We start from the raw sequence: 12,448 nt of genomic DNA, 5'->3' as shown, positions 1-12,448 counted from the left end.
CAATGGGAACAAGGTTTACCTTCCTAAATGACAATGACCCAAAGCACACAGCAAAAATGACCACACAGTGGTATAAGGAGAAAAAGTTGAATGTCCTTGCATGGTCTAGTCAGAGCCCAGACTTAAACCCCATTGAAAATCTGTGGAATGACTTGAAGACTGCAGTCCAGAAACGGTCACCATTAAATTTAACTGAACGTGAGCAGTTCTGCAAAGAAAAGTGGCCAAATATTGCAAAGTCTAGATGTGCAACGTTAATAGAGACAAATCCCAACAGAATAAAACACTGTAATTAAAGCAAAAGGTGGTTCAACAAAATACTAGACACAAGGGGGCGATCCTTTTTTCAACACATCGATTCTGTTTTTTTATATTTTTTCTTGACATGTTGGTGTTATACGTTGCATTGAGTAAATAGAGCTGGATAAAACAAAAACCAGTGTCTATCTTCGCTTCAGGCTGCAAAGCAACAAAATCATTTTAAAAAAGGTGGGAAGATTCTTCTCTCTACCCTCTGTGTATAGAAGAATGTAGACATAAACTCAGAATTGACCATACATCTCACGCATTCACAGTATGCAGATGCCATCTGATTATTTTTTGTTGTGGGGGCAATAAACCTGTATTCGGTGTTCATCACTGACATATAAAGAAAAGGCTGGATATACCATATACTATAGGTTTCACAGTGAGTATAACAAGCATGCTTTACTGCATACACACACTGATTTTACTGTTGTGGGCTTAGTAACACTTTAAGAGAGAAGGTCATCAGTGTGAGCCAATCAGGATCTACTCAGCTGTACTGTGCCCCTACTCTAACACAGAGAGCTTGCTGACAGAAGGGAGCACAATGGTGATCTGAGCAGTGGGGTGATGATCCTTGTCCAATCAGCAGACTGGGGGCTGGGAGGTGACAAAGCTGTACCGTTCAACTGAGGACTGTACTGTAAAAGTGAGGTCATTAACTGGGCTCTGCTGTCTGGTAGGAGTGCCTGGATCACAGGACTGGCTGCAAAGAATTATAAATCCTTTGGCAAGGAAATACGTTTACATACATGCATTTCAAATGTGTATTTTTCTGTTTGGAGATGAGCTTTCAACAGGGCTACCAGGTTACCATATAAACATCAACTTAACATATGCAATATAAATAAGCACCTTTTTCTTCTCACAAGGTCTAAGCTTTATAATATCTTCATCGGTTAGAGCTCCTGAGGTCACTGTTACCGTTTTCGTTTCACCATCACCTGTAACCTGCTTAGTGCAATCAGTGCTGGGAGGAGCAATCAGCTGATCACCCAAGCTGTCCGTTGTCACAGGAGGCGGCTCGGCATCACCTTTGACCTGTGTAGGTTTTTGGGATTTGTTCAAAAGTTTCAGGAACTTGTCACTTTTGTCAAACGGAACCTTCTTCTTCCGCAGCTGAATCTGGAGCCCTTTGTCCAAACCGTTCCTAACCGGGGCTTTACCTTCCCACTGCTTGACCAGTTCCTGGTTGATGAGGTTCTTGAAATCCTCCCCCAAATGTGATTTGGCAAAGCGGCATGAGACGCCGTAGATGCATTTGCCGAATGTCTCGTAGAGATGGCACTTGGGACCGATATCTTCCTGCTTCTCTGATAGATATTTCTCCACGTCATGCAAGAACTTACATTTCTCACCAAAAAAGCACTTGCTGGCACATTCCTAGTTTCAAAAAGAAATGGGCAGCGTTATGATACAATCCATTTTATACAGAGAATGATAAAATCACATTGGGACGATTAACCACTTAAGCCCCGGACCATTTGGCTGGCCAAAGACCAGACCACTTTTTGCGATTCAGCACTGTGTCGCTTTAACTGACAATTGTGCGGTCGTGCGACGTGGTTCCCAAACAAAATGGACGTCCTTTTTGTCCTTACAAATAGAGCTTTCTTTTAGTGGCATTTGATCACCTCTGCGGTTTAATCTTTTGTGCTATAAAAAAAAAAAAGGGAGCAACAATTTTGAAAAAAACAAAAAAACAAACGCATTATTTTTTATATCCCCCAAAAATAAATATATATAAAAAAAATAAAAATTCCCCTTAGTTTAGGCCGATTACGTATTCTTCTACATATTTTTGGTAGTAAATAAAAAAAAATTCAAATAAGCGCCCTAGGACACACTTAACTCCTACAGTGCCACCTAGTGGTTAACCCATTCACTGCCAGTGATATTTTTACAGCAATCAATGCAATTTTTTAGCATTGCATTAATGCCAATGGTCCCAAAAATGTGTCAAAAGTGTCCGATGTGTCCGCCATAATGTCGCAGTCCCGACAAAAATCGTTGATCGCCACCATTACTAGTAAAAAAAAAAAAAAAAAATATCAATAAAAATGCCATAAAACGATCCCCTATTTTTTAGATGTTATAACTTTTGCGCAAACCAATCAAACGTTTATTGTGATTTTTTTTAACAAAAATATGTAGAAGAATATGTATTGGCCTAAACTGAGGAAAATTATTAAATATTTTTTGGGGATATTTATTATAGCAAAAAGTAAAAAATAATGCGTTTTTTTTTCTAAATGGTTGCTTTTTTGTTTATAGAGCAAAAAAAATAAAAACCGCAGAGGTGATCAAATACCACCAAAAGAAAAATCTATTTGTGGGAAAAAAAGGACATCAATTTTGTTTGGGAGCGACATCGCGTGACCGCCCAATTGTCAGTTAAATCGACACAGTGCCAGATCGCAAAAAGTGAGGAAGGGGGTAAATTCTTCCGGGGCTGAAGTGGGGGGAAAAAAAAAAAAAACTGTAATTTTCAGTTTCGACACCAAAATTTCCATTCGGTGCACCTCTACCTGCAATTCTGTAAGTTGGTAACAGGGTCTCTTTAAAGACCAACTCCTAACAGCTTCTGTTTTATTTCTGGATAGAGTAGGAAAGAGTAAGGCTGGCCATACACAGAGTGAATTTCTTTCCTGAAACCAGGAAAATTTTTCCCTCAATTCCCCCATCAACACAGACAGTGTTGATGAGGGAATCTCCCCTGCCCAGAGAGGGGGTGGGAGGGGGAAGCCATCCCCTCCAGGAGAAGACAGTCATCGCTAGCAGCCATTAGCAATAATCGCAAGAGTATCCGGCAGGCTGTTGGTACCCAAGTTAATCCATCAACTTGGTGCATTCAGCCTGCCCATTAACGGTTTGAATCTCGGTTCGAATTTCCCGCTGAACCGGCAGAGAACCGTGTATGGCTGGCCTTAGGCTCTGTGTCAAGTCTTCATTGTTGCCTGTGTCTTCACTTGAGAAATGTATCCCAAATTTTTGCCAGGAACACCCTGACAAGAAAATTAGGGCAAGGTAGGTCACTGGGATAAAACAGGCAAAAAAAAAAGAGGGGTTTCAAAACTTTTTTCCACTGCACTTGCCATCGCTCTTCCCACTAGTGAGAACACATCACTTCCTGTTCTTCTGAATTCACTGGGACAGGAAGTGAAAAATAAAGTTTTGTCTGTACTTGGTTTTAGCTAACCTGGCAGCTTTAGGGGTTGGGAAAAAAAAATTAAAAATAAAAAAACATAAAACCCATCAGCTTTTAGTTGTGCTGCTTAAACCTTTTTCCTCAAACTGTTGAGTATCTGCTTAAACCTATTAGCTGAAGGTGGGCTATAATTTGTTTTCCTTTAACCCATTTAAAAACCACATGTCCATCAAACACCACGCTATGCGCAGAGTGACAGGTCGCTGTAGGATTTTGCCACAGAAGGAACAGCGTTATCACCCTATTATAGGAAGTGAAAACATTGTAGATCTGCTGGTAGGATCAACAGGCTCATGTAAATATGTCAAGCCCTCATAGGTGGAAGTGCTCATGGAAGACCATTCAAATTGCCAGATAAGAGGACAATGGGGCTAGAAGATATATCCAATGAAAACCCGACTCCTTCCAGCATCTGACACATGAAACACTTCACAGGAGTAAAGAAGATGTTTGATAAAGAAGCTGGATGCCGTTTTAAAATGGTAATGGTAAACAGAAATCTGGTTACAATGTTAATTCTCAGCACCCGCCTGAGAATATGAGATTTGTGTGTCTACAAAGCCCCTTTTTGAACATTAAAAACTTGAGGACTTTGGAGTGTAAAAGCTATGGCCTAAAATACTTCATAGAAACAAAGAAACATAAAAAAAGTGACGGCAGAAAAAAAGATCAAGTGGCCCATCGAGTCTGACCACACCACCCCCCCCCCCCCCCTTTTTATATTTTTACAGATTTTTGTTTTCAAAGTGTATCTCCTACATCCTCCTCTCCCCCTGCAATGGTCTCCTTGCCTCTGTTATCTGCAATTACCCACTGCCAAAATGACAGCCAGAAATTGCTAGGTATAACATAGCAAGAGCAACTGTCAAAATGCACAGTCTGCAAGTGTCATTGAGTAATACAATGTATTGTATTAATCTAGTGCGATTTTAAGCATCTCCGTTTGCACCGGTGTGGCTTTGAAATCGTGTTACTTCAGCATGATTTCAAATCCGCACACATCAGTTCGATTTGCAATGCAGATTTCATTGCTGCTTGCGACTTCACACAACAGAAGTCTATGCAAGTCGTAATGAAATCTACAAAAAGTAGTGCAGGAACCTTTTTCTGAGTCATAGTCAGCTATTTGAATGGTTCCACTGCTGACAATGGGGTGCGACTTGTCATGCGATTTAAAAGGTCAAATCGCATGACAAATCAAACCAGTGTGAAAGGGGGGCTAAGTGGGACACAGAGAATAGAACGCATACCTTGTATTCACAGTAAAATGATTTCCTTTTATCTTACCTGTACGATCGAGGGACACAACCGTTGCTGTTCATACTGGTTATATTTGACATGAGGGCGACTCTTGTTCTGGCCTCTGGCTCTTTTCTTCTCTGTCTTGTGCTCTGCAGTCTTATCGTTCTGCTCCTCTGCAGAATCATCCAGTTTAATCTTTTTTGCAACAGGCTCTGCGGTGACATCATTACTTTCATCATTCTCCTCGGCCTTGTTACACTGCTCTTCTGTAACTTCTTTACCATCAGCATCAAGGTACCCATGAAACTTCTCCTTGTTAGTTAAATATCTGTAGAAAGAATACACAAAATATTAGTATCACAGGGACGTGTACATTTAGGGGACAGGGCTACTACACCGAACCACTATAAATTAAAGAAAACAAATGCTTCTGTATATAGTAACCCTAGAATAACTATGCTCTGTATCTGTGATGAAACCGAGGAATTGTTCTTAGTATATCTGCTAGTGCTGGCTAATTTTAAACTTTCAGGGCAGAATGAACAGAGTTCCCAGTAACAGACTCCCTCTGCTCCTCAATCTGACACTTTGCTTAGCAAAAGAATAAGTTGTCCCCATATAAATGGTCATTGTAATCTGGGAGTACAAGAGGCATTACACCAGCATTTCTGCTTGCTTTCTCCTTTGCAGGAGTGCTGGCGGTCTGTACTAATTTAACCGTGGCATCCTCGTTGCAGTAACATAAGAGCCAGCACCATCTCGGGCAGACTATCTGCTGCTGCGGAGTTCCTTTTGTTATTGTTTTTGCTGGTCACCCCAGGGGGACAGCATAATGTATCCACTTCCCACCCGGCCAATGCATATATACGGCCAGGTGGGAGCTGTCTACTCCTGATAGGCTGTTCAGGAACGTCCTTCAGAAGTAGCGGGATCGCGCGCGCGCGTGCCTGCGCAGCGGCGCGATCCCGATGTGCTCGTGTCACCCGGACACGGCACATCTCAGATCGGCAGGAGGGCTCTGTGATTGGCCCTCCTGATCACATGACGGCCGTGTCCAATCACGGCCGTCATGTGATGTAAACAAACAGCCGGTTGCTAGGCAATCGGCTCTCCTCTCCTCACACGGAAGTCATTGCTGAGGAGAGGAGAGCAGATCGCTGCAGCCGGCTGATGATCAGTGAGTATGAGCTGTTTTTTACAGCTTTTTACTCACTGATCACCAGTCTAGTGTCAACACACAACACACCACACAGTACAAACACAGTCCCCACATATGTCCCCAAAACACACATGTCCCCAAAACATACATGTCCCCAAATAATAAAAACACATGTCCCCAATAATAAAAACATGTCCCCCACATATGTCCCACTAAAATCACATGTCTCAATGATTATCTGCACACATATGTACGTGATCACCTGCACACATATGTACATGATCATTTGCGTACATATGTCCGTGATCACACAAACCAATTATTATACACTTAACGGAATTTTTTTTACCAAAAACATGTAGCAGAATACATTTTGGCTTCAATTTATGACAAAATTTGATTTTATTGGATTTCTTTTCAAATAGAAAATATTGTTTTTTTTCCAAATTTCCGCTTTTTTTGCGCTTATATCGCAATAAATAAAAAACGGAGTCGTGAATAAATACCACCAAAATAAAGCTCTATTTATGCGAACAAAATGATAACCATTTCATTTGGGTACAGTGTAGCATGACCACGCAATTGTCACTGAAAGCGCTAGAGCGATGAAAGCTGAAAATTGGGCTGGGAAGGAAGGGGGTGAAAGTGCCCTGTATTGTAGTGGGTATTATCACTGGTGGGTTACAGGAAAGTTCCGGTACCTGTAGGCAGGGTTGCCATTTGAAATCACAGGGCCCTGTCCAGCCTACCTTACAGGGCTCAGCGCCCCCCCCCCCCCCCCCAACATTTCGCCTTTCAGATGGAGAATGTATTATTCCCAGTCAGTGATCAATAGACACGGGAGCGAGGAATACCGATCACTCACTGTGTCCAATTCAGAAAAGGAAAGGGCCGGTAAATGACATATGTGCAGCAGACACTTGGCTGTGAAGCCTGCATGCTGTCACATTTGGATGCCTACAGTTAAGATGCTGGCACCAAGGACAGGACCAAAGATGATCCCCGGTGCCCCCTCAAGTAAGTACCTCGCTGGATCCTGGGACAGGTAAGTGTCTATCAAAAGCAATAGTTTTTGTAACTGCTGACTTTTAAACTTTCAGAAAACTTACTGGAGCTCCTCTTTAATAACCTTGCCAAACCAAGTGATCAGGAAAATATCAGTGTTGCCCATACCAACCTTATCGAAAAAAAAATTTTATTATCCATCCCGCAACATAAAAAAATGACCACCTGGATCTTCCCAGCTACTTATTACATGAACCTCTTCAATACTTACTGAGGTTTAATAGCAGCAACACCTCGGTCAGAATCCTCAGTTCCGATGATCGCTTTGCCATTTCCACTGTTTTGTTTGTCTCCATCTGCCATCCTGGAAAACAGTACAGGTTTAGCTAACAAACACCCCAATAGGATTATTTTATCACCCCTAGAAAAGTCATCATATGGAGGGTATTTAGGAATTCAAAGCCAACCATTGATCCTTAAGTGAAGCGACTATGAGAAGCGATACTATATGCAGGAGGCAGTCCGTTCTGCCCCTGCACCATGGATAGCTTTCTAGATGTGTGTAGGGCAGCCGTGTCCAGGCATTCAGGAGGCAATACTGCTGCTATCTGAATGCCTGATTTTGCCAAACAGAGCTTCAGCATTGGAGCGAAGACAATGCAACTGCAGTGTGGTCCCATCAACTTCAAGTCTGATAGGCAGCATGTGCAAGACCCCCTCAGGCTGCTTGTTAGGCTTTTAGTGGGCAGTAATACATGACAGGACAGTCTGTTTCTACTAGGACAAGTAGAAACAGACCAGGCCTTTGTTCCAAGATGAGTATTTAATAATGTGCTAGTATATGATGCATACTAGCACATTATGGCATTGCCTTCCATCCACAGCTGAACTCAACACTTGTTTAAACCTCAGCCAGTTGATTTACAGCTATGTACCATCGGGGAAACATTCCTTCACTTCCTGTCCCAAAGACACAACAGGAAATTAGAGGAAATCTCCCAAAGTGAGTGTCAATTCCCTTTTAGACAAATTACCTCATTGGACATTTGGCGACAACTTTTGCATGTTTTGTTTCTGGGTGACAGTGGTCATCAAGTACAGGAAGTGGGGTGAATCTCCTCATTGGAAGTACAAAAATAAAAACCTGATAAGAGGTGCTAATCCTTCATTACATCATCCACAAATGTTTTGCCTAGAGATACACTTGATTAAGGATGGGCTCAGGCGTCTTCGCAGCTCCACATGCCCATGCCCACCAGGAATCCGACACTGCGCAGCGCTAATCACAGGCAGTGAGACATTTCCCAATCCCCGGCTGCACAGATCAGGAAATGTCTCATTGCCTGTGATTAGCGCTGCATAGAGCTGGGTGATTTCCTCAAAAAAAAAAAAAAAACTTGATTCACGATTCCAATCAGTCCTGGGGAGCTGCGGGCAGGAGTTTTTAGGCGAGGTCGCGGCTTCGGCCTAGTCCACGGCATCCTGCGCCGACACCGCGGCAGTCCTAGTGAAATAATTTTTAAAAAAAATCAAAAAATAACTAAATCTATTTGACCTTGCAACTCAATTAAAAACAATTTTTTCCCCAGCCCTAGCGCTGCACAGTGTCAGCTTCCTGGCAGGCTCGGGCATGTGTCACTGCGAACACGCCTGAGCCCATCCCTTAAACCCGATGCACACAGATCTATGATTTACTATAAGCCCCTGTACATCCGGTCGGAGATTCCGACGGAATGTGTCCTATCGGACCGGTTTGTCGGATAATCCGACTGTGTGTGGTATGCATCGGACTGTTTCCGTCAGACCCAATTTTCCAACTTGTTGGAAATATTTTCCAACAAACTGGTCCGATAGGACATACTCCGATCATGTGTAAAGAATTCTGATCGGACAAAGTGCCACGCATGCTCAGATCAAATTCCTACATCAAAGCTATTGGCTACTAGCCTGAATGTAGTCCCATCGTAATGAAATTACGTCATCACGTTCTGAATGAAAGGATTTTTCGACAACTTTGTCCGACCGTGTGTATGCAACAGTTTCGGACAAGATCCGATGGACAAAATCCGACCGATTTGGTTGTTGAAATCTCCGACCGTGTGTACAGGAGCTAAGGGTGTTTTACTAAAACTGGCAAGTGCAAAATCTGGTGCAGCTCTACACAGTAGCCAATCAGCTTCTAACTTCAGCTTGTGCCAATTAAAAAAGTGTTTTTTAAAGGGGTGATAAACCTTCGAGGTTTTTCACCTCAATGCATTCTATGCATTGAGGTGAAAAACCTCCTGTAATGCTGCAGCCTCCCCAAGCCCCCGTTTTATTTACCTGAACCCCCGCTATCCCATCCCGGGGATGAGCACATCAGCAAAAGCCGGTGTCTCGGGTCCTAATTGGATGGATTGATAGCAGTTCAGTCATTGGCTCCCGCTGCTGTCAATCAAATCCAATGACCCCCCCCCCCCCCCCCCCCACCGAGTCATATATTCGGCTTCTATGGATGCTGAATGAATGAATCAGGCATGCGCCCACAAGGTCTACACCCCTATAAGCTGTAAACAAAACCTCCAACTTCCTGTATGACCTCTCTATACTGACCACGATAACCAGGGCTACTGAGCCCTGACCACCGTGGTCTGAGTGTGTCCCTCCGCCATACGCTGCTGTCTCCTCTGCTCTCCTCCTCCTTCCTGCCTGCCTGTCAGCTCCCTCTCTCTGTCTCCACCCCCTTGCCACTATTATTAAAAACCTAAAATTGTCACTGCCAGATCCTCTATTGGAGCCTGGCACACCACACTATGGAAGTTATTTAAAAAAAAAAAAAGAGCATTCTAAATACCCATTTACAGCTGTCTTCAGACCGGTCACGACTCAGAGCCGCTTTACATGTATGAGACAGGGCTTCTGCGGGAGGAGCCGAGCAGCCACGCGATCTGCCTGGCTGACGTCAGAGGGAGAACGTGGCTCTCCGGCAGAAGCCATGTATCGGAGCTGTAAAGCGGCTGTGAGTCATGTGACCAGCCTGAAAACAGGTATTTAGAACGCTCTTTTTTTTTAATTTTAATAACTTTCATAGTGGGGTATGCCAGGCTCTAACAGAGGGTCTGGCAATAACTTGCAATTTAGACTTCCCAAACACTTTAAGCTTTGGACGCATAAAAAAAAAAAAAAAAAAGCTGGAAGATGATTGGTTATTATGCAGCGCTGCAGCAGATTTTACACTCTCCAGTTTTATTAAATCAACCCCTATGTGACAGGTAAGGATACAGAATGCACAGGAGACATATGAGTCCTGTACACTCCCAATGCCAGCTGTGATTTTCTGCTGCTAATATGAAACAGCAAAATCTCCTCATTCTCTGTGCTGAGCAATGAACACAATGTAAACACACCTAATACACCACACAGAGTCTATAACACACAGAATACATCACACACAAGTCTATCAGAGGCACAGAAATGATCATACACACGTCTCCACTGCAATGTATCACCAATGCTCTCTCCACGTTGAGGCAGGAACAGGAAATGACACCAGTGCAGCGTCCTTTGCATTCCCCCATTAGAAAACAGTGCCGCCTTCTAAGCTGTCCGATGGGAAACAAAGCCACAATCATTTGGTTCCGCTCTGTTTACTTACCAAGGCTTGAAAGCAGCGTATCCTATGCAGACTGTCATGACTGTCCCCCTTATTATAACCCAAGCTCCCTGGTTTTCTTTGGCTCCAATACTTCATGAGTCAACCACCCAGATCAAGTATGTAGTCAGTGAAATCAAAACCCCTGATCTGCATATTTCCTCCAGGTTAGGGACTAAGAAGGTTCTGAAGCTGATGGATCAGTAAAGCCCCGTACACACGAGAGGACTTATGTCCGACAGACTTCCGAAGGAGTTATGCCCGAGTTCTGCCGGAGTTTCGACAGAGTTCTGACGGACTTTTCGACTGAGCGGACTTGGCCACACACAATCACACCAAACTCCGACGGATTCGAACGTGATGACGTACGACTGGACTCGAATAAGGAAGTTCATAGCCAGTAGCCAATAGCTGCCCTAGCGTCGGTTTTAGTCCGTCGGAATAGCATACACACGAGCGAATTTTTCGGAGGGACCGGGTCCGGCGGAGTTCCGTCGGAAAAATTTGAAGCATGTTCCATTTTCTAAAGTCCATCAGACTTTTGCGAATCAAAAGTCCGTTGCAGCCCACACACGATTGAATAGTCTGACGGAATCATTCCGTCGGACTTTGGATGTTGAAAAGTCCGCTCGTGTGTACGCGGCATAAGACAGGCTGGAAGTTAGTATCAGGACAGACGCATAGCTCACAACTGTCCCTGATTCCGAGGGACTGTCCCTGATTTGGAGCAATGTCCCTCTCATTTGTCCCTCATTTTGGTCTGATCTATATAGTTGTATATAAAATGCACTAGTTATCTTTCAAAAAGTGTTTCCCAGAGCTAAACCTTTCATCTAATTTCTAAATTGCTGCATTTGTCAATTTTAAAAAGGCAATATAAAGAAATAGTAGTGGTAAAAAAAAGTCCCTTGTGGATTTAATTAACTTTTTGGGGGTTAATTCTCATTTAAGGGTGTGTGTCCTACGCCTACATTTGCTAGTAGGTGTCCCTCCTTCCCATCTCAAAATGTTGGGAGGTCAGCAGGAGGAGATTCCTATCATGCACTTTCCCTCCCTTCCTGCCCAGACCAATTTTCAGCTTTCAGCGCTGTCACACTTTGAATGACAATTGAGCGGTCATGCAACACTGTACCCAAATTAAATTTTTATATTTTTTTTTCACACAAACAGAACTTTTATCCACGCTCCATCCGCGTGCTCCACCCATGGTTTATCTGTGCTCTATATAATATGTAGCGGCCATAACCCTTTGCAGGGCGGCTTTAACCTTTTGGGCTTACCGGTTACCTCCGCTTGGCTTGTTCTTCCACGTCTAGGGGTTCCCAGGGTTGATACCTAACAACTTTGGACGCTGACACCAATAAAGTCCTTTTGAAAGGTTTTTGTTTGCAGGGGTAACATCCAACAACACAGTCTCATATGGGAACAGAGGGCAAGAGTGAAGAAACTTGGGCACCTTGAACTGCTAGTATAACAAAGTCTCTATTACCACCCAGAGAGTAGCCACTTGCAGCTGGGCACTTCAGGGCTGAACAAATCTCTAGCCAGAGATTATGGCAATCAGCACGTTGATTCATAACTTAAGAAATCTCTAACCTTGAACAAGTTGTAACTGAAAGTGAACAGGAACCTTTTTCCTCAGTACCTGGAACGTTCTCTGTCTCCTTGACAGTACTGGAAAAAGTGTGGATTCATCAATGTCCTTTACAACTCAGCAACCAGGCACTTCTCAGGATGCCGGCTTGTCGGCCCTCCTCCGAAGAGTCCTCCCCGATCACTTTCACGAGCTGCGGTGCCCCTCCAAGCCGAGAGCACACCCGAATGCCTTGAATCCTCCCTCAGTTACTGCGCCTTGGACCAGCCAGTTCTGAGACTCAGGAACAGACGGATCCTTACC

The 12,448-nt window shown here is 43.6% G+C and overlaps 1 protein-coding gene across 3 annotated transcripts in view; it reads right to left on the bottom strand.

The window, feature by feature from the left end:
• DUS3L (dihydrouridine synthase 3 like) overlaps window positions 1-10,493 on the bottom strand; it is a 51,931-nt gene extending 41,438 nt beyond the window's left edge. Inside the window, exons 1-4 of one of the 3 annotated variants that reach the window (XM_077490840.1) lie at window positions 10,388-10,493; window positions 7,192-7,284; window positions 4,802-5,084; window positions 1,162-1,689 (exon numbers count right to left, since the gene is read on the bottom strand). In XM_077490840.1, the coding sequence (XP_077346966.1) occupies window positions 1,162-1,689; window positions 4,802-5,084; window positions 7,192-7,283 (903 nt within the window). In that variant the 5' untranslated portion in view covers window position 7,284; window positions 10,388-10,493. Of the gene's footprint in view, window positions 1-1,161; window positions 1,690-4,801; window positions 5,085-7,191; window positions 7,285-10,352 lie in introns of all 3 variants that reach the window. The other 2 variants (XM_077490838.1, XM_077490839.1) reach the window with 2 other exon arrangements.
• Window positions 10,494-12,448: the final 1,955 nt, after the last annotated feature.

Source organism: Lithobates pipiens, unplaced genomic scaffold (assembly GCF_037356315.1).
Source record: "Lithobates pipiens isolate NorthernLeopardFrog02 unplaced genomic scaffold, aLitPip1_a1.2 Scaffold_19, whole genome shotgun sequence".
Taxonomy (NCBI): Eukaryota; Metazoa; Chordata; class Amphibia; order Anura; family Ranidae; genus Lithobates; species Lithobates pipiens.
Note: the sequence above shows the minus strand (reverse complement) of the source record. Positions and strands in the feature narration are given on the sequence as shown.